The 27789-nt window shown below is 60.0% G+C and overlaps 1 protein-coding gene across 2 annotated transcripts in view; it reads right to left on the reverse strand.

The window, feature by feature from the left end:
- Window positions 1-8818: 8818 nt before the first annotated feature.
- CTNNBIP1 (catenin beta interacting protein 1) overlaps window positions 8819-27789 on the reverse strand; it is a 56338-nt gene continuing 37367 nt past the window's right edge. For both annotated transcript variants that reach the window (XM_062190401.1, XM_062190402.1), the window contains 2 exons: window positions 26934-27024; window positions 8819-9468 (listed from right to left, as the gene is read on the reverse strand). In XM_062190401.1, the coding sequence (XP_062046385.1) occupies window positions 9410-9468; window positions 26934-27024 (150 nt within the window). In that variant the 3' untranslated portion in view covers window positions 8819-9409. The remainder of the gene's footprint in view (window positions 9469-26933; window positions 27025-27789) is intronic.

A 27789-nucleotide genomic window follows, 5' to 3' on the forward strand; every position in this document is an offset into this window, starting at 1 on the left:
ATTTTCCAGGTTAAACCAATTAGGAGTTCAAGCATCTGGAGAGGACTTTACAGCTTATAAGATTCTTATCGGGGGCGGGTATGCCTGCCAGGCGGCGGTGAAGTCACCGATTGGGATGCCCGCGTCGCACCGTCAGAGCGGCTGGTTGGAGCCCACTGTCTAGGCATCCCATGCACGTTCCTGTTCCTGACAATGTGCACCCCGGGAGGCAGCAGGTGTCACTGCCACCCACGTGGGAGACTGAGACGTGCTCTTGCCACAGCAGCAAGAGGGAATTCCGTGAACCAGTTCAGAAAAGCTAGAGAGAGGTCTGTGGTCACGCAGTCGAGGGAAAGTCTCAATGAAACAGGTCTCCCTGGGGAAAAGCACCTGCAAACCCTCACCACGCCCTGACACTCACTGCACAGTGTGCAGCAGGTCCAGGTCTTCTTTTCGTTTTGCCGAACACCTGCCACTCCAGGCAGGGCCACATGCCACCACGGTGCCACTCCTGAATGGCCAAACAAGGTCTCCATAGGAGCAGGCATTTGGTGCAGGCTTTAAGATCCTGGGAACCAGCACTGTGGTGTGGCAGGTTACAGCCCTGGCCTACAGGGCCGGCATCCCAAATGGGTGCCAATTCAAGTCCCAGCTGTTCCACTTTCCAGCCAACTCCCTGTTAATGTGCCTGGGAGAGCAGTGGAAGATGGCCCAAGTCCTTGGGCCCCTGCACCCACGTGGGAGACCCAGAAGAAGCTCCTGGCTCCTGGCTGCAGATCAGCTCAGCTCTGACCATTTCAGCCATTTGTGGAGTGAACCAGTGGATGGAGACCTCTCTCTGTCTCTACCTCTTTCTCTAACTCTTTCAAATAAAAATAAATCTAAAAAAATCATGTGTGGGACTGCCCGTGTGGTGGCAGTGACCTTGGTCTGAGGAGCAAAGGGAGGCTGTGGCTGGAGCATGAAGAGCAAGGATCGGTAGGAGAGGGGTCGGGGTTGGCAGGGGCCAGACCTAAGGCCTTGGGCTGCAGTCCAGGAGGGGAGGCCAAGTCCACAGTGCAACAGGCAGCCACTGCCTGCAGCCCAGGGTGGGGACCAGGCCAAGCTCGAGGCTCTGAGACACAGCCTCTCTGGAAAGCCAGAACAGACAGCTCTCTGATGTGGCGGGTGTTGGCACCACGGTCTGCAAAGTCTCGCGAGATCTCTGACGGGCTCAGGGGTCGGGGAGCCTGGCTCATGCTGGGGAGCCCCACCTTCCTCTCCTGTGCAGCAGCAGAGGGGCTCTGCCAGGACACAGGCTGGCGGAGACAGCACGAAGTGACTGGCTCGGCTCCCTGTGCCACGACCTAGCAGGTGTGCCCTGGTTTCGCTGGCCAAAGCAGGCGAGGGCCTTTGTTAATGAAAGGAGTGGGGAAACACAAGCCTGTCATTTGCCAGGAAGAGAGCTGGGCACACCTAGGGCACAGCACTGAAGACCCCCACATCCCCCGGAGGCTCAGACCCACGTAGTGCAGTTGCCCAAGGTGCGTGGCAGCAGAGTTCGGGGACAGACCCAGCCCCCGCCCTGGTCCGGTTTGCTCTGCACGTCTGTCCCCTGCCACCCTGCCCAGCCTCCTCTTCTGCCTACAGATCTTTCAGAGCCTAATCTCCTACACCCCTCTGCCCTGTGCATGCAAGCAGCAGCTCGGAGGAGGGGCACGGTGAACCCCCTCCTCGCTCCCCCCCCAAGACAAATGTGTGGGGCTCTTGCCAGGCCACACAGCCCGGGGCAGGCAGCGGCAGAACCCCACTAGGGCTGGGGAGGGTGACGGTGCCCAGTGGGCCCTGGGGCATCTGCCAGGCTCCAGCCCAAACTCCCGGGCCTGTCCCAACAAATCACCATCCCCCACTTCCCTCTCCGGGTCCGGCTGCCAGCGGCTCCCAGCAGACACACGTGACTCTGCCATCCCCTGCCCTGGCCCGGCCAGCCCCGAGAGCCACATGCCCAGACAGGGAGAAGGATGCCCCCGTGGGCAGGTGCAGGAGTAACAGCTCCTCCTGGCTGTCTCAGCAGGGAGCAAGGAAGCCTGGGACTGCTGGCTTGGCCTGGCCTCCTTGGGTGAAAAGGACCTTCCAGCACTGCCCCTGATGCCCAAACAGGGCTGGGCGCTCCACCTCTGCCTCCCCGCCCAGCATGCCCTGGGCCCGCACTCAGCAGTTCCGGACGGGCCCAGTGCCTGGCAGGGGCCCAGCTGGCATGGGCTGGGCTGGATTAACTCTCGAGGAGCCTGGAGGAGTCCTGGGTGCCAGCCAGATGGCCCAGGGCTCCCCTCTGAAGCCAGCTGCAGGAGCTGAGGGAGCTTCGAAGGTAGGTTCTGGACAGAATCCCTGAGGGCAGAGTCCAGGCTGCCCCTCCCAGGGTCCGGCCCCCCCTGCACCCTGGCTCTTCTCAGGGTATGTGGCAATGGCTCCGCTGGACCAGCCCTGGAGGCCGACACCCAGGGGGACAGGAAAGGGGAGTGTGGGCAAGACAGCCAGCGCCCCCTCCCCAGGCACCCCAGGCCTCCTCTGGCCTGGGGGCTGGGGGCTGGGGGCAGAGGCCTCCTGAGGAAAAGGCGAGAGGGGCTGCCTGGGGACTACAGGGGTAGGCGGCCCTGGCCCCCTCCCCTCCCTGGCTCAGCCAGGACAGTGTCCACAGGTCGCCCGGCTCCTTCCACCAAGCCCGTCTCGCTGGCTCCGGCTCCTCCTCCACCCAGGACACACAGGGATGTGAGCCTCCGGTAAACAAAGGGCTATTTTTACCACCTCATTATTTCCTCTCAGCTTCCTACCTCTGCGGCCAGGGTACACCCAGCGCTCCCTCCAGGGTACCGCGCGCTCTGCCCAGCCAGGTGCCTGCAGCTCCAGCCACAGTCCCCCCTCTCAGGGGCCACCTGGGTGCAGGCGTCACACAGGGTGTCTCCGCCAACGTCTCCCTGTCCCACACCCAGCCCCAGCCCCCTAAGCCCAGCTTCCGTGTGCAGAGGCAGAGGAAGGGCCATCTCCACAGCTCCAGCTTGGAGCAGCTTGGGATTCCCTCCCGACACCCCCTCCCTGGAGCTGCACCCCCTTCCCCCGCCTGAGCCCCGCTCCCTGGCACCCCACTGCTAGGGCTCACACATTGCATCCACAACTGCCAGTGCTGTGGGCACCACTGTTGCTTCCATGTTCCCGATTAGGAAACAGGGGCTTGGAAACACTGGGTGACTTGCCCACAACGCTGGTGACTGGCAGAGGCTGGATTCGAACCCAGATGTGCAGTGCTGGAACCCAGACCCCGCCACTTTCTGCAAAGCGTGCGCGTGCCCCTTGGCAATTGCCCTCTGGATACCTTCCCAGCCTCTGCAAGCATCAGCCTCCCCAGCTGGCGGAGGGGACACGCAGGAGCCTGGCCATTGCAGGCTGGGACGGCAGCGCGGGGTGCTGGGCTCTCACGGCTCCCCTATCTTCCCCCTCCTCCTTTTCGCTCTGAAACGGAGCCCAGCCGGCTGTGGTGGGAAGCAGCCTCTGGCAGGGATGTTTTTTTTAACCACTTGATCATGATTGAGGATTTAATTTTATCTCCTTCCCTGCCTGGTTGTGACTCCGTCTGGAGTTTAAGCACAAGGCGAACAGAGCAGAAGCGGCCCTAGGAAGACAGGACTCCCACCCCGGGGCTCTGCCCAGGCCCCGCCCTGGCTGTTCTCATGGGGGAACCCCTCCCCAGGGCCTCAGGTGTGGGGATGGCTGAGGGACTCTGCCCCAATTAACATCCCCCCCTCCCCACCCCGCAAAGCTCCTTAGCAGAGGGAGGGGCTCAGGGTGGGGAGCAGGAGGCAGCTGGCCTGGCTTCTACCAAGGGATCATCTCAGCTCTTCCATCCCAGTCAAAACATCTAATAAGCACCTAATTGGACCTGGGGCTGCGCCACTCCCCACGGCAAGAGCTGCACACAGCCCTTCCTGGGAGTGACGTAGGAGCAGAGGGTGGAGGCGGAGGGACACCCGCCGTGGGGACGGTGACCATCTGTCCTGCCCACCCACCGTGCACAGGGCACTGGGCTAAGCTTGTCCTAGGTATGATCTCATGCTTTCTCAACAACAGCTTCATGGGATAGATGCTCCTATTTTTTCCGTAAGTTAGATCCCCCGCCCACGGCACACGGCTGCCAAGGGGCAGACCCAGGCTTCAGACCTGCCTGCCGGCCTCTGGAGTTCTCGAAATAGGGCATGAAGTCGCCCGGACTCCGGCTACCAGCACAGACGGATTTAGACCATGGGAGCAAGTGGTATAGAGCTGGGAGATTGCCCAGTGCAAGAGGAACTTCTAGAAAAATCAGCTTAGCCTGCAGGGGAGCCACCAGTCTTGACGTCTGACGGGGTGAAAGGTGAGCGCCCTGGTGAGTGGGGGCTAAGGCGCCACGCCCTTGAACGCAGAGGGCAGCCAGTGAACACCGCCATCAACACTGGGCCGAGCGCGGGCAGGTGCACATCCAGGAACACACTGGTTGGGAACCCACATCTGGAGTTGCAGTGCCTGGTCGAGTCACAGCTCCAATCCCGACGCCAGCTCCCTGCCACTGTGCATCCTGGGGGCAGCAAGTGAGGGCCCAACACCGGGGCCCAACACCGGGCCCACGTTGAGTTCCTGGTTCCCAGCTTCGGCCAGGCCCAGCCCCCGCTACTGAGGACATTTTGGGACTGGACTGATGGATGTAGGCTCTGTCTGTCCAATAAATAATCTGGGGGGCTGGTGCTGTGGTGTGGTGGGTTAATCGTCTGTCTGTGACACTGGCATCCCACATGGGTGCCGGTTTGAGTCCCGGCTGCTCCTCTTCCGATCCAGCTCTCTGCTATGGCCTGGGAAAGCAGTAGAAGATGGCCCAAGTCCTTGGGCCCCTGCACCCACATGAGAGACCCGGAAGAAGCTCCTGGCTCCTGGCTTTGGATCAGCCAAGCTCCAGACGTTTCGGCCATTTGGGGAGTGAACCAGCAGATGGAAGACCTTTCTTTCTGTCTCCCCCTCTTTCTGTCTGTAACTCTGCCTCTCAAATGAATTAATCTTTTTTTTAAAGACTGGGACATGGGCAGCACTGTCTTAATCTGTTGCTGTAACAAAGTATCTGAGACCAGGTAATTGATAAAGCACAGCAGTTTATTTGGCTCATGGTTCTGGGGCCCGGGAGGAGCGCAGTGCTGGAGTCGCGTCTGGTGAGGCCTCCACGCCACGCCGTCCCACGGCGGAGGTTCTGTGTGCAGACTCGGGTCGGACTCGGGCACAGCCACTCATGCCACCACAGGGGCCACCCTCCGATCTTGTCTAAGCCCCATCACCTCTTGGACGCCCCACTGACGTGCGAGTGTGGGGCTCCCACCTCCAGCCTGAAGCTTTCGGGACACACAGAGCACAGCACCCTTACAAAAGGTGCTGGCGAAAACCCACCTCCTTCCACCAGGGGCTGCAGAGTCAAGGGCCAGGAAGGGGAAACTGAGGTTCTGGGTCTGAAGTCACCTCTCCCCAACCCCTCCCTGAGCCCTCCTCCCTCCCCGGGGCTCTGAGTCAGTGACTCTCCTGAGATTCCCAAGGGGCGGGGTGGGGCGGGGCAGGGCAGGGCAGGGCAGGGCAGGGTGGGGCAGGTGACTCCCAGGAGGGGGCAGCTCTGAGAAAGAGAGGCAAAGGCAAGATTCTGGCTGACATCAGGCCTTTTACTCCACTGCTCTTTGTCTTTCAGAGAGACCTATCTTTAAATGAGGGCCCTAACCCCCGCGGGGGCTCCTAAACATCCCGCTGTCTCCCAGAAGGGCAGGTTTTGCGGAGGGCTGTGAACATTTGCTTGCTAATGGCGACTTCAGGTTGGCCCGGTTCCAGCAGGTGCAGCGAGCAACCCAGAGAGGGAGGGGAGGGACCCACGGGCACAGGAGGGGCAGCTGGGTAGTGCTGGGGTCCCTGGGGCCCGCAGAGCTCCCTGACTCCGGAAGCTGACTCCTGCCCCCACCCATGGACCAGGTGCTGTGGAGGGGATCACTTTTCGCTGGGACAAAGGCCCCTGTTCAAAGGCTGGGAGCAGCCTGGATTCTCACAGCTGCTGTTCACCTGTGGGAAACAGAGCGCTTCATTCATTGACAGCCTCCCTCAGGCCTGGGAAACGCAGACAAGAGACGAGGCGTTCTGTGCGTCCCAGGCCGCCCCCAGGCTCAGCCTGGCCCCCAGCTGTCTCCAGCCTCGGGAATCCTGCCCTTTGGGGTCACTGCCAGCTGTGTGCACCTGCGCCCAGGAAGGCAGACCTCGAAGGCTGAGGGACCCTGGGAGAGCTGACGCTGTCCCTGGTGTTCCCCTGGGTTCGTTTTACGTGGCCCAGTTGCTGTCACAGACCTGACAGGTCGGACGGCTCCCAGGCTCGGGTTCCCAGCTCTCTGTGGGCGGCCGAACAGGGGGGGACCAGAGCCAGCCAGTCCCTCCCTCAGCTGAGCCAGCTTAGAAGAGAAGATTAACTCAAGGTTGCCGGTGTCACTCAGAACACGGGGAGGGGGCGGAGCCCCACGAAGGCCTTGAGCGTGTGTCCCTGCGTCCCTTTTGCCCAACACGGCTTTTGCCTTACTCTCAGGGACTCCAGTCCTTCTCCTGAACAAGAAAGTTACAGAGAAAGGCCGACCACCTCAATACGGGGTTGGGGATGTGGGAAAGTCACCAGATGCCCTAACCCGTGAGGGTATGAATTCCCGGGGGGGGGGGGGGCGGTGCTCGAGGCGAGACAGGCCCCTGGCAGAGATGCTCCAAAGGGGACTGGGGGGTTCTGCAGGGCGGGGACCCCCCGACACCTCTTCCAACACCCAGGTGTGGTGATGCCGATGGTGCTGTAACCCAGGGGAGTTCTTGAAAGGGAAACAGAAGCAGTGAGTCTGTGTAAACAGGAAAAAAATAACATGGGATTGGGTTGGGTAGAAACGAAGATTTCTAGAAAATGCTCCCAAAGCAAAAACTTCCGGAAGCAGAGATGATCTCAGCTCCCAAACCCAGGACCTGCACACGGCCGGCCCCTCTGCTTCCGGGCTGGTGGGACTGCGGGGACAGGCGTGCTGGGACCAGCGCCAGCGTGGGAGGACGGGGGGCGGGGGTGCAGGGCAGCCTGTCCCATGGAGGACAACACTGGCAATCTCCAGGCCTCACAGGGGCTCCGCCCTCCAAGGAGCCGTGCACAGGGCACTGCAGACATGGAGCGTGGCCCCTGAGCTGCAATCCAGGCTGCACACTCAGCAAAGTCGCTGCTGAAAGGGTGGCCCCAGTGGCAGCCGAGGGCACGGGGACATCGCCAGGGTGTGACATGGAGGGAGAACCAGCCCAGCGCACACCCGAGCTATGAAAAATCTTTATTGCTAACTTTCCCCCAACATCAGGTTTTTAGTTGAAATCTGAAGCCACGGTGACACTTGAGCTTGTCCCCTCCAGAACGGCAGACAGCCCGGGGTTGTTACTGTTAGAAGAGCGGTACCCGTGACCGTGACAAGGACAGGCTGGGGCAGAGAACACACTGTTCAGCAGCTACAGGTAGAGAGGGAGCAGCCAGCAATGCCTGACTCCAGACACCACGGCCCAGGGAGGGGGAGACCGAGAAAAACCATCTTTCCCTGGGGCTCAGCTGCAGCACCAGGCCTCGAGCTGGGCATGTGTCCTTGCACACGTGTGGGCGTGTGCTCACATGCACTGCCCAGGAGGAACAGGCTGTCAGCACCCTGCCAGGGTCCTAGCCTGGTGCTGCCCCTGTGCCCCTAACTCCTCGTCCCCTAGGGACTGGCAGTTAACCGCTTACTCCTGAGAACCGGGGGCCCACGTGTGGTACACGACAGGGTCTTAGCTCTGTCTGGAGCAAGACTGACGATGTGGGAGCAGGGGGTAGCTCCCACGGATGGGGAGGCTGGCCAGGGCAGTGGCCCAGGACACGCCGGCACACGGGAACCACAGAGGCCCGCAGCCCCAGGCTGTGTGAAGGGGGACAACACGCGATGCTCAGAGTGTCCTCCTGGCTCTGCTAGCTGGGCCAACAAGGGGGCTCGGCCACCCACCACCTCGAGCCCACACCTTTCTCCAGCCCCCCCAGCCCATGAGTGATGGAGAGAGGTAAGGGGGAGGCCACCTCCAGGAGGGGTCCCTCGGTGAAGGCCTGGTGCACACTCCGTAAAGCTCGCACTTCCCTTGCAGGCTGACATGTAGAGGGACCCTTCCGTAGGCAGCACAGTGCACGGTGGGGAGCTCCAGTGCTCCCCGGGACCCACCGGCCCAGCGGTAGACACTGGAGGAGGCTGGCTGGGTAGGTCAGAGGTTGGTGTTCGGGACCACGGTCTCCCGGGGCTGGGGCTTTTATGGGGGTTTGGGGCTCCAGGGAAGAGACCCCTGCTCCACGCCCTCCAGGGTGTGTGCAGCCTCATGGTGCAGGGCAGCGGCTTCTCTTTAGAGGACAAGACCTCTCAGAGTGGGATGAGCAGGGGCAGACAAGAGGACAGACCTGCCCAGCCCAGAGCTCCTCTGTAGAGGCCTGGACGGTGTCTGGGTGACCCTGTTGTCATGGAGGGCAGCTGGCGGGTTGCCGGCTCATGGCGGCAAAGCCTGTGAATCCTGCCCCATGGCCAGCTCTACACCCTGGGCAGCTGGATCAGAGCAATGCTGAGCTCCTGGAGGGCCCCTTTGCTGGCGGAGGCAGGCGTGGTCACTAAAGCAAATGCACTCTCCGGGGGGAGCCCCCAGGCTCGGGGGGTGAATCTGCAGCAACGGGAGTCATGGGAGAGCCGATGGGAAACCAAAAGGCTGATCAAGTTCAGACACAAACCCGTCCCGTGAAGGCAGCAGCAAACTGTGTAATAAACATTGCACAGCGCACTTGGTTTTCTGTTTTTTTGTTTTTTTTTTTCAAGTCAAATATAACAAGCAATGTCCTAGACCCTGTTTTCTGCATTCAAAATAGAGAAGCTGCTGCTATCAGAACACCTGCAGCCAATGACAGAAAAAGCGACTTCCCACGACCCAGCCAATCGTAACCCTGCTCCTGTTCAAGCAGCCAATCAGACCTCTTCACATTCCTAAAAACGACCGAAATAAAGCACCGGAGCTCGGAGAGCTTCCTGGGAAGCCAGATACCGAGGCACAAATTTTTTCTTTTTTAAATAAGAGTCAGAAATAAAAATGGAAGGTTTCCATTGGTCAAGGTTTAAAAATAAAAAGGTTTCTTCCTGCAGCCAATCACGAGTCCTTAGCCCATCCTAAATGCACCACTGGTGTCTCCCCGGATGCCAGCCCCGCTGAGTGGCCGTGGGGCGGGGAGTAGGGGAGGGGCAGGAGGGCGGGGGAGGTGGGGAAGGTGGTCTCCTGTCACTCAGCTGGCCGAGGAGCCACACTGATCTTGGCCCTTGACGGCTTCCAGGGTGTTCCAAGGGGGTTGCAGCTACTGCCTCCGGTCTTCCGTCTCCGACCTGGAAAACGCCGTCACCACATCCTCTGCACCTGCAGACCAGGGACAAGAATTGCTGAGGGGTTTCCGGGACAACCGGACAGGGGTTTCCAGGACAACCGGATGGGGGTTTCCGGGACAACCGGGCAACCGGGACAACTGGGATGACCGGACAACCGGGACAACCGGACAACCGGGACGCGGCCAGGAGGCTGCGGGCCCCCAGGCGGGGCACCGGCCCACCAGGGTGGGTGCCTGCGGAGCACAGAGCCCTTCCAGCCTTTGCTGCGGCCAGACGGCATGGGGTGGCAGGGCTGCTGCTCAAGGCCACACGGCTCCCACGAGCCAGGACAGGATCCAGGCTGCCTGCTCACAGCGGCTGCTCCAATGCCACCAAACACCCAGGGGCCCTGGGAGCCACCTCCTCCTTCTCAAGACCCCAATGTTGATCCTCCTGGGGGCTCTTTCTCTGTTCGTTACTTATGTATTTACTTTCATCTAACTTGAAAGGCGGAGAGAAAGAAAGATCTTCTATCCACTGGTTCACTCCCTAAGTGCCCACAACTCCTGCAGCCAGGAGCCCAGACCTCACTCCAGGACCCTCTCACACGGTGGCAGGGGCCCGAGTACTTGGGCCATCCTCCCAGGGTGCACCATCAGGAAGCTAGGTTGGAAGCAGAGGTGCCAGCTCCCACTGGCACTCCAGAACGGGATGTGGGAATCCCAGCCCACGGTGCCACAGCACCTGTCCATCAGTTGGACTTGCCATAGCCATTCCTCTTTGCCCAGGCCCAACACCTGGCCAGAGGGACCTGGCCAGACCCACTTCCAGACTGCTGCCTGCCTGCCTCAGCAGACACACATAACGTCCACGTCGCTTGTCATTCATTTTCTCAATCCCGAGTGTGCGTGTGGCCCAGCAGCTCCACATTTGCTTCCTTTGTCTTGTTTTCCACAGAACACACAGACTCTGACACGCAGCCAGGAACGGCTGCAGGGAGGAGGGAGAGAGCTAAATGCTAACCCCGCCGCCCCCACCGGCAGCTGCCCGGGAAGGGAGAGGCCCTGTGGGGCGAGTGAGGTGACCGGCAGGTACCCCCACTTCCCTGGCCCTGGGTCCTGCTGCTGTCTTGCCTTTTGGTAAAGCCCAGCTCTTGGTTGTGCCTGGACAGGAACAGTGGCCTGTGGCCATGGCCTCTCTGACACACACTGTGCTACTGCAGAAAGCTCCCGAGCCGGGCGGACCCGGACGGCAGATGGCAAAGGCCAGCAGAGGTGGGCTGGCGGGCGTGGTGTGAGGACAGGCTTCTGCATGTGTCACAGTCGGTGGTGTTGCTGTCTCCTCCACACCACAAGGGCGCCTGCCTCCCGCTGCCCTGCCACACGGAGGAGAGCGCGCGCCAGCCAAGGAGCTGCTGGGGGCGGAGCGCCCCGTGACAAGGACCGAGCGTGGGGAGGCGCCGTCAGGCTGACCCTGGGCCACCCCGGTGCTGCTGCGGGAGCTGACCTCGCCGCCCAGCCCCTGCCGTCACGGCTCTGCCCCAGCCAGCACGAGCTTGCGCCCCCGTCGAGGGAACTGCGCCCTGGAAGGCAGCTCACGTCGGCCAGCTTCTCAGGACGCTCAGGAAGCCCTAGAAACCCTCCCCATCTTCGCGGGAACATTCTGTTCTCGCCCAGGCCTGGGACCACGCAGTATCACTGCAGGCAGAATTTTCCTAGCAACCACGGAATCCAAGATTACATCAGAGCCTGCACGGCAGCTGAGCCCGTTACCTAACAGACGCGACTGTCCCAGGGTGCCGCCCCAGCTCGCCGAGCGGAGGAGGCTGGGGACAGAGTCGGCACCTCGGCGCAGCCCACTTGCTTCCTTCCTCGCCCGCCTCAGGGGCTTTCTCGCAGGGCCCCTGGGCCTCTGGAGTGAGCCGCAGACACGAGGACAGCGCTGGCTGCCGCTGCAGGGAACCCCGACCCAGGGGCTTGGGACCCAGCCTGCTGCTGCCTGCCCAGGACGAGCGCCTGGCCTGCACCCTGAGGCAGGACGGAAGTCCCCTCGGGTCACAAGGGCCTCTGGTGACTGCCCAACAAGACACCCAGAGTGAAGGATCTGCAGGAGTCCCACATGTCCATCTGCCAGCTGGCCGCCCCCGCCCTGGCTAGGAACCTGCAGCCATCACACACGCAGTTGCGGCCAGGTGTGGACGGCGCCCCCGGAGCCACTGCCTGTCCCTCCTGTGCCCTGCTCTGACACTAGAGGGCTGCTCTGCCCTCCACACCTCTCCGTAAGCATCCGTCTGCCCCCCCGGGCTGCTCTGCCCTCCACACCTCTCCGTAAGCATCCGTCTGCCCCCCCGGGCTGCTCTGCCCTCCACACCTCTCCGTAAGCATCCGTCTGCCCCCCCCGGGCTGCTCTGCCCTCCACACCTCTCCGTAAGCATCTGTCTGTCCCACCGGGCTGCGCTGTCCTCCCTTGCCTCCCGCTGGCCAGTCTCTGCTACGCTTGAGCTTGGAGCTGCCGGTGCACACGGGAAGGAGGGGGAGGTCAGTCTCTCCCGTCCCACACCGTGGGACACACTAAGAGACAAGGACAGTGAGAACCAGGTGCCGAGATCACAAGAAAGCAGCATCTCTTACAAATATAGATGTGAAAACTCAATAACATGCCAGCAAGCTGTACATAAAAAGGATTAGACTCAGACAAGTGAGACTTATCCCAGGAATGCAAGGTTGGTTTAGCATCTGAAGTCAATTTGTGTAATACACCTGTCAACAGAATAAAGTATAAAACCCCAACAGTCATCTTGATAGGAACAAGGCACTTGACAAAATCCAAAGTCCTTTCATAGTTAAAAAAAAAAATAAAGCCTCCCAATAAACTAGGAATAAAAAGAATTTCTTCAATGGGATAAGCAGTGCAAATGAAAACGAAAACCTCACAGGTATCATCAAAAATCTCAAAGTAAGGGGACCAGCGCTGTGGTGCAGTGGGTTAAGCCGCAGCCTGCAGCATCAGCATCCCATATGGACACCAGTTTGAGTCCCAGCTGCTCCACCTCCAATCCAGCTCCCTGTTAATGCACCTGGGAAGGCAGCAGATGGCCCAAGTGCTTGGGCTCCTGCACCCACATAGGAGACCTGGATAAAGCTCCTGGCTTCAGTCTAGCCCAGCCCTGGCCATTGCAGCCATTTGGAGAGTGAACCAATGGATGTGAGATCTCTCTCTGCCTCTGCCTCTCCCGCTTTGTAACTCCACCTTTCAAATAAATAAATCTTAAAAACAAACAAAAAAAACTCAAGGTGAGAATTTTCCCCACCAAGGACAGGAGCAAGAAAAAGATTGCTCTTCCTTCGCAGGCAATTAGCCAAGAAGACAGACAAGGCATTCAGGTGGAAGGGAAGATGGAAAACTCTCTCTGTGCATGCCACGATCCTGCGTCTACAAAACCCTAAGGAACACACAAAAACTACTGGAACCAATAAACGAGTTAAAGCTGCAGGGTATCAGATCAACATTCAAAAATTAATTCTACTTCTACACACTTGCAATAAATAATCTGAAAGTGATATTAAGAAAATAGCTCCAGGGGCTGGCACTGTGGCCTGAAGCGCTGGTATTCCATATGGGCGCCGGTTCAAGTCCCGGCTGCTCCAGCTCTCAGCTATGGTCTAGGAAAGCAGTAGAGGATGGCCCAAGTCCTTGGGTCCCTGCACCCACGTGGGAGACCCGGAAGAAGCTCCTGGCTCCTGGCTTCGGATCGGCGCAGCTCTGGCCATTGCGGCCATCTGGGGAGTGAACCAGCAGATGGAAGACCTCTCTGTCTCTACTTCTCTCTGTAACTTTCAAATAAATAAAATAAATCTTAAAAAAAAAAAAAAAATAGGCCGGCGCCGTGGCTCAACAGGCTAATCCTCCGCCTTGCGGCGCCGGCACACCGGGTTCTAGTCCCGGTCGGGGCACCGATCCTGTCCCGGTTGCCCCTCTTCCAGGCCAGCTCTCTGCTGTGGCCAGGGAGTGCAGTGGAGGATAGCCCAAGTGTTTGGGCTCTGCACCCCATGGGAGACCAGGAGAAGCACCTGGCTCCTGCCATCGGAACAGCGCGGTGCGCCGGCCGCAGCGCGCTACCGCGGCGGCCATTGGAGGGTGAACCAACGGCAAAGGGAAGACCTTTCTCTCTGTCTCTCTCTCTCACTGTCCACTCTGCCTGTCAAAAAAAAAAAAAAAATATAGCTCCATTTACAACAGTATTGATGACAGACACCTAGCAATGAATTTCACAAAGTTCAAAATTTGTACTCTGATTTCAAACTTTCTTAGAGAGCAACAGTGAGCGACCACAGCGCACAGACACACAGACCAGTGAGTCCAGCAGCAAACCTTCCCAGCTCTGGTCAGTCGATCTCCAACCCCAGTGCCAAGACCTGTCAATGGGAAAAACCAAACAGGCGGTGCTGGGACGGTCAGATTCTAAGGCTATGGATGACAATGGACCCTTACCCTTAAACCATATACAGAAACAAACTCAAAATGGATCAATGACCTACACAAAAGTGATAAAAATATAAAAATCTTCTAACAAAACACAAGAAAGTAAATCTTCACGACTGAGGGTTCGGAAATGATTCCTACATATGACAGATACCCAGAGCACAGGCGACAGCAACAACAAAAACAGACAAGGTGGGCTTATCAAAACCAGACCACTGTGCTTCACTGGGCACCATCAACAAAGTGGAAAGACCACCCAAGAAGGAAATATTTGTAAATCATAAATCTGGCTGTGGAATGCTACCTGGAATACAGAAAGAACTCTCATTTGGCCTTAGTGGTTGACACCGGAGCCCACATCAGAGGACCTGGTTCCGCCCTGGTCCCCGCTCCCGACTCTGGCTCCCCGCTAACACAGAACCTGGGATGCTGTGGGGATGGCTCAAGAGAAGGCGTTTCTGCTGCCATGAGGGAGACTGGATCGGCTCCCTGGCTCAGTCCTGGCTGCTATGGGCATCTGGGGAGTGAGCAAGCAGATGGAAGTTCTCTCTGCCTCTCAAATCATATAAATAAAAACAATTAGCTGGCGCCGTGGCTTAACAGGCTAATCCTCTGCCTTGTGGCGCCGGCACACCGGGTTCTAGTCCCGGTTGGGGCGCCGGATTCTATCCCGGTTGCCCCTCTTCCAGGCCAGCTCTCTGCTATGGCTCGGGAAGGCAGTGGAGGATGGCCCAAGTCCTTGGGCCCTGCACCCCATGGGAGACCAGGAGAAGCACCTGGCTCCTGGCTTCGGATCAGCGAGAAGCACCGGCCGCAGCGGCCATTGGAGGGTGAACCAGCAGCAAAAAGGAAGACCTTTCTCTCTGTCTCTCTCTCTCACTATCCACTCTACCTATCAAAAAAAAAAAAGTCCAATAACCTAGTTCTTAAAAAACAGGCAAGGTGCTGGTGCTGTGGCACAATGGGTTAAGATGCCACTTACAACACAGATATCCCATATCTGAGTGCTGGTTTGATTGCCGGCTGCTCCACTTCCAGTCCAGCTCCCTGCTAATGCACCTGGAAAAGCAGCGTAGGATGGCCCAAGTGCTTTGGCCCCTGCACCCACGTGGGAGACCTAGACTGAGTTCCTGGTTCCTGGTTTTGGTCTTGCCCAGCCATAGCCATTGTGGCCATCTGGGGAGTGAACCAGTGGATAGATCTCTCTGTCTTTCCCTCTCTCTCTGTCACTCTACCTTTGCAGTAAATAAATAAATCTGTAATAATAAAATGGGCAAGAGACCCCGCGAAGACACTTCTCCAAGGAGGATATGCAAATGGCCAATGAGCACACGGTAAGATGCCCGCCTTCTCCTGGCGTTATGGAAATGCAAATCAGAACCACAGAGACACCACTGCACACTCACCATGAAGGCCTGGTCAGGGAGAGGGACCAGCGGCACCCACAGCCTTCCCCTCCGCGCCCAGTGCACCTGCACCCCCACCCCCTGCTCAGGCCGAAAGCCCCGGGCTCCAACTGGAAGCCCTCTCAGCAGCTCCGCGCAGCGACAGCCCAGCGCTGCCCCTCTGGGCACTGCATGGGACAGGACAGCCTGGACTCTCGCTGTTTCTCCACCACCCTGCTCTTGGCCACACCTCGTCGTCCTCACTGGACTCTCGGATCCCGGTTTCCTTGACCTCCCACGCTCTGCACACAGCAGCCAGAGCAAGATTTAAAGATCTTGGTCAGCTCCTTGGCTCCAAACCCTCCAGGGGCTTCTCACTGCGGGGGCTTTCATCACACCTGCTGTAGTCTGAACTGGATGTGGCCCCCGAACTCATGGAGGAATTAAACCCCAAAATCCTACGTCAACGGAACTAACAGAGTATAAACTTCACCCAATTATGGTGCTTAGCAGTTGGGCCCAGTGGGAGCCTGCCTTTGGAAGGTAATTCTCTCCACAGGGCTGGTGACAAAGCCTGACCAGAGTCCAGCCCCCCACCCCTCTTGCCCTCTCTCCCTCTGCTGCCTGGATCTCCGTGTGAGCCTCCCTCTGCGCGTGCACCTCCACCCCTGCCATCTACCCAGAATGCAGCTGCCCGAGCTCGGACCAGGAGCCAAAAGGAACTACTTTCCCAGATTCTCGAAAGGATACTTTGCTGTGGTAACAAAAAGCTGCTTAATGCATTAACCAGAGTAAACGCCGACCACCATGCTGTGGCCCACAAGACCCCAAGGGATCTCACCTGTGGCTGCTGGTTTGCCTTTTATAAGTCTGGCTGCCCTCTCTGCTCTGGCCACATGGGCCTCCTGGCCGCCCTTCAGGCCCAAGTAACTTGGACCTCAGAGCCTTTGCATTTGCTGTTTGGCTCACAGACCTCGTGCTGCCCGGAGGCCCCTGGTAACCCTCGGGTCACCCGCGGTCTGCTGTCTCCTGCGGGAACGTGTGTCCCTCACCACCAGGAGTCTTTCACTGGCATTCGCAGCACACCGGAGCCCTTGTTTGACACACGACAAACCGGACCCTCCCTACTCCTGGGCTCTCTGCTGTTTCTTCCTACCCTGCCCGCCACTGAGCACTGAGGTTTGTCAGGCCCCCGGCACAGACTGCACCGATCCCTCTGTCCCCACCAGAATGGAACCAACACCCAGATTTAGACACCACAGCAGTCCAAGGAGCCCTGGAGGAAATCCAACACGGTGGGGGTGGGGGGAGCAGTCGGTGTTGTGCGCACAGCTGGCATCCCAGTTCACGTCCCGGCTGCTCCACTTCTGCTCCAGCTTCCTGTTAATAGCCTGGGAAAGCAGCAGGAGATGGCCCAAGTGTCTGGGCCCTGCCACCCATGTGGGAGACCCCAAGGAAACTCCTGGCTTCACCAGCTTCAGCCTGGCCCAGTCCTGGCCATTGTGGCCATTTGAGGAGTGAACCAGGGATGGAAGATTGGCCTCTCTATGTAACTCTGATTTTCAAATAAGTAAACAACCCTTAAAGCAAACAAACAAATACAATTCAACACAGAATCAAGAGGGCCAACCTGGGAGGAGCCCTGCCCTGCACCTGCCCTCCTGCTGCCTAGGCTCTGCTGGGTGCCTCCTGCCCGGAACCAGGAACAAGCGACTGGCAAGGGCACAGCTCTCTGAAACAGGCAGGGCGCCCAGCAGGTCCTCCCGCCCAACACCCAGTGCCAGCCAATGCCAGCTTTGCAAACTCTGTAACAAGCCCATGAAGTGACTGGGGAGAGAAAAATGACAAATATGCAGGAGCTTACAAAAGGGAAGCTGGCCCCTGGGCAACAGACAATGGGGTCACTGGTCTACAGCAGTGGTGGAAGTCCAGCTCGGGCTCCAGCCAGCACTCACTCCAGGCCAGAGCCAGCTCAGCACAGGGAGCTGCGTGGTTTGGAGAGGGCCGCTGGTCTGCTGAGAAGCACCTGCGAGTCCAGGTGCCCACTGGCCACACAGGCTGAGGCAGTGAGTGACAAAGAGCAGCGAAGAAGGTGGAGCTGCCCCAGCCCTGAAGGCCGAGGCGCAGAGCCAGGGCCACAGAGTCCCAGCCGGCAATCTAGCGGAGCCCCCGGCCCTTTACAGGGAACTCCCTGCTGTAGCCTCTCTCATTGGCATAGCAGGGTCCAAGCCAGTCCCAGGCCAGTGGACGGAGCCAGGTGCGGGCAGGCCTGTGGCCCCCATCTTTGGCTCTGCCCCCACCTCCCCGGTGACACAGGTGGGCTCTGCTTTCATGGCTGTAAGCAGAGCTCTGGCCCAGTACAGGAGGGTCAAGCTCACCCGAGTTCTCCCAGCTCTCTGAGATCTGCAAAATCCAGCTCAGAGTTGGGTGCCCTCCCCAGGTGGCCTGGAAGGGAACCCCCCCCCCAAAAAAGTGACCTGGAGCAAAAGGCCTGGCTCAGCTCCCCACCTGCAGGCCCCGAGGTCCCACAGACAGCACTTTCATAGAAAAGGCGGCTCCGGGCGGCTTCAGCCACAGGTGGACACGCTCGCGTCAGACGTCACAGACGCTGAGCAGGGGCCCCTCCGAGTCACCCAGGACCACTGACTCCCTGGCACCCCCAGCGAGCCCGGCTCCCCGGGACTGCTTCCATGTAAGTCATTCTGGGCTCAGCCAGCCAGTGACCTCCTGAACTAAGGAACCTTACGCCTTCCTCATGAGCGGAACCTGAGAACCTCAGAAATATGACCCTGGAGCCCCAGAAACGCTCGATCCTGGTGGCTGGAGGGAGGACTCCCACCCCCACCCCCCAGGCAGGTCACCATCAGCGTAGGGCATCCACTGTGACCAAGTGCTTCTGATTCGTCCAGGGCCGAGGGCCCACCCGCATGGGTGGGTCAGGGTGGAGGACCAGGCTAGAAGACATGGCTGCGTGCTCCTGAGCACCCACGGCACAGCCCTTCCCATGAGCTCGTTATCTTGCTGTGAGCACCACTAGCGTCAGCTCCCTGGCCCCAAACCTGCAGCAGCTCAGCCAACAACTCTGGGGAGACGCTGCCTGGAAAAACAGGTCCCAGACGCTCTTCCAAAGGGAAAGGTTTCCGAGGGGACAAGGCTCAGGCACCTCCGCTGGGTGGCCTGTGCTGTTTTTAGCAGCCAGGGCTGCGTGCTGGGTGTTCTGTGTAGCTCAGCTCTGATGTCCCAACGTTCCCAGGGGGATGGCCTTCACCAGAGACAGCAGGACACTCCGGTTGCCATGGGAACAGCGGCTACTGATCCATCAGGGCTCAGATGCCAAAGCAGCAGCAGGCTGGAGACACCTGCTGCGTTCCAGGCTGACAGCCACGTCACGAGCCCACGAGGCTGCTCCCTGCGGAGGCCCTGAGTCTGCCGGACCCGCTGAAGCCCCACCCCCCGGGACTGGGCTCCCTCAGCACCCAGACCCAGTCGCTGGGACGCAGGCCAGGGCCTGGCCTTGACTAGTGGTATCTCCCATGGGAAATCCCTGCACAGCCTCAGTTTACCCATCTCCAAAATGAACGGCAGTGGCTCAGCCGACTGCACTGGCCACAGACGGCATCATAAACACCACCCCAGGGGTCCCAGCGTGGGGCTCTGCTCTAAGCCCACCTCGCCCCATCCGCCCCCGCCCCACGGCGCCCAGCACACACCACCTCCATGGCTTGCTCTCCCGGCGGAAGTGTTCATGTTCTCCACAGGAGTTCCCTGGCTCCCAAAACATAAGCTCTCCCACAACACAGAGCTTGCCTGTGCTACAAAGACACAGAGCCCCGGGGAGAGATGGGGCAGGCCTCCAGGGGCAGGAATGACCAGAGCTCCACCCACCTTCCTGGCACGGTCTAATTCTGGATTCTGGGCATCAGAGTCACCTTGAGGACTTACGTAAAATACACATCCCCACCCCACCCCCCAAAAAACCACATTTGCGGGCTCATTGGGAAAGTGTTCTGAGGCTAGGGCAGAGCCAGGAGCCTGCACTCTCAACAGGTCCCAGGGGCCATGGTCTGTGGACCACACCCTGAGAACCCAGCACTGCGGATGTCCTTGACCTCCAACCCCCAACCCGGAGCCCTCATCCCTTCTTGGCCCACGGGCGTGAAAGGCATGGCCGTGCTCCCTGCCGCCAGCAGTCTTGGGGGAGGTCGTCCCTCCCCTGCCCCAGCGCTCTGTGCAGCCCCCAGGCTGTCCCCGGCCCCGCGCTCGGCCTGCCCTCCTCGTGACCTCCTGATTCCATGCTTCACCCTTGCGCCCACGCTGTCCGAGACCGTGACTTTTGCTCCTCCCCCATGTGACATCCACAAGCACCTCCCACACCCTTCCCACTGGCCCTTGGTCCAGTCCTAAGTGTCCAACTCTGAAATGCTGAAATGCATCCATTCATCTCACTGGTTGTCCCTGTGACCTCCCTGGGCCTCTGCTGGGCCTCTCTCCCCAGCGCTGGCCACTCCTCCCCCTGGGTCCCTGCAGTCTTTGTCACAAATTTCGCCTCTGTAGGCCCTCAGGGCCCACCCAGCAGTGGGGCTCTCAGGGCTGTGCAGCCACCTCGCACTCTGCTAGGCTGGGCCGGGCCCCGCTGCGGCTCCCTCCCTACAGCTTGTCCCAGGCTCCCCCAGGGCCCCCTCTCTCACAAGGACTCAACTCTGACCTGTGCCTCAAAGCTCTTAGGCATTCGTCCATCTGTCCACCTGCCCTGCTGTGCCAGCGGCCCAAGGGCATGGACATCCACAAGAACAGAACCTCTGACCACTGGACTGAGGGCCCCTCAACACAGCCCTCTTTGGCAGGGGTCCCCCTCTCGTCATGGTGTCAGGAGATTCGGGTACAGCCAGTGGCATGAGGGGTGCTGTTCCAAACGACAGACCCTCCACGCTGCGGGGGATGGGGGGCAGGCCTCCCGGTCTCCGTGGGTCAGCACGGTCCTCTTTTCTGGGATTTTTCCCGTTTCTCATTGACACAAATTACAGACCAAACCTCCCAGCGCGCCGCTGCCGAGTCCCTGTGTATGTGACTGTCATTACTAGGTTACAGGTAATTCTCACGCAAGTGTTGATTACAGAGAGATGAGCGCTCCCTCCCGCAGCTGCGTCTCCTGGGCCTCCCGCAGTCTCAGGGCAGAGTCTGCCGCGATGGCCTGGAGCTTCCGGGAGAAGCCTCGAGGCCACACACGGGGCCAGGAGACCCAGAAACCGGCCGGATCATCCACGCGCAGCACGGCAGGTGCCGAGGAGGAGGAGCTGCTTATAGCAGCTCAGCCCTTGGGAAAGGCAGTGTCCACGTCATCCAGCAAACGTGCCCACTCGGGCCCAGAGGCTGAGTGGGCAGAAACACAGCACAGACCCTGGCCCAGGGCCCCCATGGAAGGTGATGAAGGCTCCCTGGGGGGGAAGATGGGCAACGGCTCCACGAGGGCATGAAGAACAGAGGCTGGGAGGAGTGAAGAACAGAGGCTGGGAGGAGCTCAGCCCCCCACATACACCTGGCGCACCCTGGGCCGTGGAGAGGGCCCCAGGGGGTGATGAGCTGGGAGCTGGGTCCACTGTGACGAGCTGGCTCCAGCAGTTCTAAGAAGGTTCCCAGTGCAATCTGGAGACCGTGAGGTCCATTTTAAGCTCCCTGGCAGCAAACCCTGAATCAGCAGCCTGGGTCCCTCATGGGCAGAGGCCGGCAGGGCCCTGAGAGTCTGTTGCAGACGGTGTGAGCGCACGGAGGCTGGGCCGGCCTGAGGAGCCGCAGTGCCAGTGCGCAGCTCCCAGGTGCACGAGCAGACACAGCCCAGGGCGCGTCCTTGGGGGGCACCAGGGCAGAGAGGGAACAAGGGGCTTCCTTGACAAGAGGAGCCCCGCCTGGAGTGGGGGAGCGGCCGCACTAGGCCTCTCGGACAAGCACCCACCCTGGGCGCCGTGTGAGGACAGCCTCGGGTGCCCAGGTGCAGGGCGGCCTCTGCAAACTGGGGGCCTGGAACTGGCGCTGGCCGGGTGCCCCCAGAGAGCGGCTGCAGGGAGGGCCTAGGATGAGAGGGCAGGAAGGAAGCGCCCCGACACGGCGTCGGGCAGACCAGATCTCGGCACGGGGCTTCCGAGCCACTGCTGGGATTCGTCTGAAACATCCGGAGGTGGGCTCAGCCAACCTGGGCCCGCGCTGACCAGCTGTGGGGCCTTGAGCTCGCTCTCTCTCTCTCTTTTTTTTTTTTTTAAGGATTTATTTATTTGAAAGACACAGGGAGAGAGACAGAGAGAAAAAGTGAGAGAATCTTTCATCTGCTGGGCTCGTTCACTCCCCAAACGCCCACAGCAGCTGGGGCCAGGCCAGGCTGCAGCCAGGAGCTGACTACCCAGTGTCCTGTGTAGGTGGCAGGGACTGACGTACTTGGACCATCACCCCCTCCCACCAGGTGCATTAGTGGGAAGCTGAATTGGAAGTGGAGCAGCTGGGACTCGAACTCGAGCTCCCACGTGGGACACGGTTGCTGCCAACGGCAGCTTCACCTGCTGCACCACAACGCTGGCCCCAGGCTTCACCACCTTAACCTCTCTGGGTTGCTCTCTCATCTTGAACTTGGGGTCCATGCCAGCACCTCCCTCCCAGGGCTCTGCCGTGGATTCCCTGGGATGAAGCTCGTGTGTTGCCTGGCAAGGAGCACGGCCACAGTTAACAACAGAATGGGGAAGAGACGACCCGTGGGAAGGCACTGGGCGATACCCTGCAGCCCAGCCACGCGGCTGCCTATTGCGCAATCGCTCCAACGCTTCCTCGGTGGTCGTTAAGGATCGCAGTAGAGCGACTCTAAGTTACAGTATGATCAGGTCATTGTACAGCACGGGCCCAATTTGGGGGCAGAAATGTGAGCGAGCTGTCAAAAGGCTGCTGGGAAACCCAGGTGAAGAGGCAGCGGTGACCCTGTCCACGGAGCAGGGCTCCATCCCGGAAACTGCCTGCCGTCCCGGGCTCGCAGGCCTCCTACCGTGACCATGATGACTACGCATTGCTTTACAACCAGGAAAACCAATCGATCCTTGTTGGGGGGGGGGAGCACTGGGGAGAAGGAAGGGCTGAGCTCAGCATTCTGCCTGCTTCTCGAAACCACAGCTCTGCCCAGGCCTGCAAGGCGACCTTCGCAGAGGACTATTGATTCCCTGTGCTCAAAGCTGAGCCCTGCCTGGCTGCCAGGTCTGCCCCCCAGCCTGGGAATCCAGTGTCGCACTCAGAGGATCACTGCCTTCCTGGCAGACCGTGGGCTTGGACCCAGACCCTAGCACATTCATTCCTCCCAGCATGCACTGGGGGCCGAGCAGCTGCCGGATACAGGAATGGGAGGGTGGGAGGACGCCACGATCCCAACCTCAAGCCTTGTCCAGGCTGTGGGAGGCAGGAAGGGAACAGAGCATTAGGGCTGGGCGCCTGGCAGCGGAGACAAGAGCAGGGCAGAAAGGCTGGGTCAGCGCCGACAGCCGCCACCGTGGCCATAACCGTGAGTCCTGGTGCAGCAACAGCCAGGGGATCCTGCTTGTCCTGCTAGGGGGCTGGGTGTTACCTAGGAGGCAGCAGGGAGCCACCAGAAGACTGTAAGTGGGGCAAGATGTGCCATTGTCACCGTGAGCCTTGCAAAGCCACTCTGGTTATGGGGTGGATGGTGGGCCACAGTGGGGCAAGATGAGAAGCCATTCAGGAGGGCTTTGCAGCAATCATACAAGAACTACTCTGAGTTCAATGAGAATTAACTGAATTATTTCAAGATAGCTAGTAGCAAGGACTGTCATGATCCCAACAGAAAGAAATGACAGACCGGAGGTACAGATTTGGTACTCCCCTGATCTGCCCACTTCTCACGATATACACACGTACTGAAACAGCATGCTGAACCCTATAATTACTATAGGTCCATTAAAAATTAAAATACAGGCACCAGCATTGCAGTGTAACGGGTTAAGCCACTGCTTGCAACGCCAGCACCCCAGCTGGGAGTGCAGGTTCAAATCCCGGCCGCTCTGCTTCCCACCCAGCTCCCTGCTAATGCACCTGGGCAGGCAACGGATGATGGTCCAAGTGCCTGGGCCCCTGCACCCATGTGGAAAGGGGAAGCTAGATCCGCCGGCCCAGGCGTGTCCACAGCAAAGTGCTCTGAGCCAAGGGTGCGTGTCTGGCAGGACTGGATCTGAGCTCACTGGGGCACAGGGGATCGCCCAGGAGGACAGGAGAATGTGAGAGACGGGGCTTACAGGATAGAATCCGGGAGACACAGCGAAACAGAGGGAACAGGCAGAGGCCAGGCAGGCTGAAAACGGAGAGGAACCAGCGTTCGTGCTGGGGGCCACTGGGCCTCGGCTGGAACCTGTGCCAGCCCAGGGCGCAGGCCCATGCCACAGCTCTCCCAGGTTAAGGCTGGACTGCCATGGCTGAGGGATGCCCAGGACCCCTCCCCAGCCTGAGGGGAAGTGCGTGTGGCTTAAAGGTGGCAGCCAGCCCCCAGGACCTGCAGAGGGTGCTGCCCTGTGGGTGATCCACTCCAGGGCCTTGCCTGGCTGAGGCCAGGAGAGCTGGGCGTCTCCTGGGTCTCAGGCATAGGGAGGAGCACCCTGGAAAATCTGCTGAGAGACAGCACCACCTAGCGGGAGGAGGCACTCATGCCAGGCTCCAGGCCTGATCCAGGGTCCCTGATCCCCATCCTGTACAGGCGACATTCCGGGTCTTGGGCACCTGAGCAGCACCTGTGCCTGTGACAGGACACACTGCACCGTCAGCTGAGATGCCGACAGGGAGAGGGGAGGTTAGGATTGAGCGGGGACCCCTTGGACCCATGGCCTGGGCAGAAATGCTGGGGCTGGGGCTGGTGTCGTGGCGCAGCAGGTTAAGCCGCTCCCTGTGATGCCGCCACCCCATGTCGGAGCGCTGGCTGGGGTGCCGGCTGCTCCACTTCCGATCCAGTTTCTGCTATCGCCTGGGAAGGCAGTGGTGGATGGCCCAAGTACCTGGGCCCCTAACACCCACGTGGGAGACCCAGCTGGAGTTCCAGGCTCCCGACATCAGCCTGGCCCAGCCCCAGCCATTGTGATCATCTGGGGAGTGACCTAGAAGATGGAAGATCTCGCTCTGTCTCCCCCCTCCATCCCCATCACTCTGCCTCTCAAATAAATAGAAAGAAATGCAGGGTGCTGTCCCCAGATTGCAAGCCCCAGTGGGGGACTGGACTGTTCGGTCACTTGAGAGGCTGCTCCAGGCACAGCTGCCCCCCGCCCCCCCCCCCCCAGCTCAGCCCGTGGGAAATCTCAGCTCAGGCCTCAGCAGGTCAGAGGCGACTGTGCGAGGCGCTCCAGCAGCAGAGACCCACCCATGCCACTCCCTCTCCAGATTCCCCTGGGATCCCAGTTCAGCTCTGGGAGCCCCTGCCCTGCACAGGATCCCTTGCGGACACTACCTGCAGAGGATTCAGGGCTGTAGGCTGGTCACACCCACAGCCCACAGCTTACTCCTGACCACTCTGCAGTTGTGAGACCAGGTCAAAGACAGGTGTTGGGGGCAGGCATGCGGCCTAGCAGGTAAGACACCTGGATCCCCACCGGAGGGTCTGGGTTCTACACCCAGCTCTGGCCCCCACCTCCAGCTTCCTGCTGACGCAGTCAGATGGCACAGGCTGTGGTGACAGTTCAAGTACGTGGGTTCCTGCTGCCCACACGGAGACAGACCTTGGCCCTGGGCTCAGCCCCATCTACCCCAGAAACCAGCAGGTGGGAACTCTGCCTCTCAAATAAATGAAGATAAAAAAAAGTTAGGACAGGTCACCATGGCCTTCTTTTATATTTACACACACACACACACACTTTTTTTTTTTTTTTTTTAGATTTGTTTTACTTGCAAGGCAGAGTTACAGAGAAACAGAGACAGAGGAAGAGATCCATCTATTGGTTCACTCCCCAAATGGCTGCAACAGCCAGAGCTGGGCTTATTTGAAGCCAGAAGCTTCTTCTGGGTCTCCCACATGGGCACAGGGGCCCAGCACTTGGACCACCCCCGGCTGCTTTCCTAGGTGCACTAGCAGGGAGCTGGATGGGAAGTGGAGCGGCCGGGACTCGTCGCCCATGTGTGATGTCGGCGCTGCAGGCAGAGGCCCCACCCACTGCGCCCCAGCAGCGGCCTCTGCGGCCTTGCTGAACAAGTCAGTAGACCTCACTTTGATTCTTAACTGCAGGTTCAGCTTGGTGAGATAAAGACTGTTCTCTTAGAAATACCCTTAGCCTCCCCCTAATACAAAGGTGTACACAATGTTAGAAAACCAGTCTTACACAAATGCACATGTGGGGGGTTTGTGTTCTGTGCTGACAAAGAGTTCTACAGCTTACTTCAAGTTTTTCCTTAACAGCATCCACACGAGGCATCCTTACCAACCCAGCCCGGACTCCGGTCAGCCCGGGGACCAACTGCCAAGCAGGGAGGAGGGTGAGACCCCCGGGGACTTAGAGGCCTGAAGCTTTCGGGGCTAGACCAGGCTCCGGAGCCAGGAAGACCTCAGTGAGGGCCCAGGCTAGCCCTGGAAGGTGACAGGCCTCTCCCAAGAGGCCCTGGAAAGGGTTGGGGCCGACTCCACAGGCAACAGGATGCCAAGGCGGTGCAGCGGGGTGGGCATGCCTGGGCAACACACCGGGGAAGCTGTGCATGGCAAATGCTGTTCCAGGGCAGCTCGGTGGCCCTGCAAGGTTTCTGCTGAGTCGGGTGCACAAGCCGGGGCGCACCCAGCGCCAGAGCCTGGGAACCGGCCCCTGCGCCAGGGCAGAGGCCGCATCACCGCGGGGAAACGAGGGCGGCAGCACTCAGCACACCTGTCAGCACTCTGTCCGGGGAGCCCGCTCACGTCCTGACATGCCAGGGGCTGGAACATCCCGCAGCCAGTAATTCTAACAAAGCATGGACAGAATAGAGGGAGAGGGCTGCTCAGAACCCTGGGCTGTGGTCAGGGTGACCGAGCCTCCACCCTGAGTGGCCGCAGCAGCTCTGGGAGCCGGGCTGCAGGTCTGTCTCCCAGGGCCCCGGCAGGACCGACCTCGTGCCCAGTGTCCTCGCCTGCTGAGTGGAGGTGATACAAACAGTGCTACCCACAGTCAAGTGAATGTGTGAGAGGCGACCGCGCCTGGGTACAGTGCCAGCTACACGGAGCACTCCAATGTTGCCTATGACTGGCTGGGTCCCCCCAGAACAGGCAGAACTCCCCAGGCACACGAAGAGCAGAGTTCCTGGGCCTCTGGGGCATCCCTCCTGGCCGCAGCCCAGACCACATCAGCCGCAGCGTAGCCTGCATCCGAGCCAACAGAGAGATGGCGCTGTGCCAGCACACCAGGGCAGTTCTGCCCCTGTGGGCAGGGGCCAGGCCAAAGTTTAAGGAAATGCAACAGCCAGCACCCCTGCAATCAGGAGGGTCTCCAGGGATTCCCCACTCTGCCTTGGAGGGTCCCTGGGGTGGGACCAAACAGGAGGCTCCCAGGGAAGCACTCTGTGGGTGACAAGGAGCTGTGGCCTTCTTGCCTGCTCCAAGTCCCACAGATCACCCACCCAGCTACCTAAAGGAAGCAGAACTCGTGCCCCGGGAAGGGTCTTGACTCACCCTGGTCGATAGAGTGCTGCGGCAGCTGGCTGAGCTGGCTGTTGACCACCCCTGCATAGGTGCGCAGGAACTCCTCTTCACTGGCTGTCAGCTGCAGGGTGAGAGAGCAGAGGGTGAGGGCGGCGTGCACCTGCTCCCCAAAGGCCCCGCCCAGGCCTGCCTGATCCCCGGGGGCCCCCTCCTCTGCTCCCTCTATTCCTGAGCTCTGACCCTTTGGTTTCAGAGCAAGCACAGCCCCCTCCCACCCCTGGAACGTGGTCCAAGGGGCCCACAGGCCTTGTCACTCAGATGGAATCTGAGACCAGAATCTCAGCTAGCACAGGGCGGTGGGAAGACGGGCCCTGCCCAGTGAGCCGACAGCAATTCCAAATCCTCCCCTCTCCTGAAACACAGCCCCACACCCGCGTGTCTGCTGCTCCTCCCGATGCCTGCCCTGCCCAGCCCCTCAGCTGCCCTCAGGAGAGAACCCTCGGGGATCCAGAATAGCCTTCACCCTCCTGGCCCCAATGCAGCGCTCCCAGAGCTGGACGTGCGAGGCTCAGTATCTGGGGCCTGAACACCAAGCCACAGGCCCAGCAGCAACCCCGCCGACCCCGCCGGGGCCCTGGCAACCCAGGTCACTGCAGCCCCCCCACTCAGCAGGTGCCCCCCGCCACACAGCAGCCCAGGCACTCATGTTTGAGCCCAGGTCACTGCAGCCCCCTCTACTCTCGGCAGGTGCCCCCCCCGCCACACAGCAGCCCAGGCACTCACATGTGAGCCCAAGTCACTGCAGCTCCCTCCACCCTCAGCAGGTGCCCCCCCACCGCCATGTTTGAGCCCAGGTCTCTGCAGCCCCCTCCACCCTCGGCAGGTG

This window comes from Lepus europaeus, chromosome 5 (assembly GCF_033115175.1).
Source record: "Lepus europaeus isolate LE1 chromosome 5, mLepTim1.pri, whole genome shotgun sequence".
Lineage (NCBI taxonomy): Eukaryota > Metazoa > Chordata > Mammalia > Lagomorpha > Leporidae > Lepus > Lepus europaeus.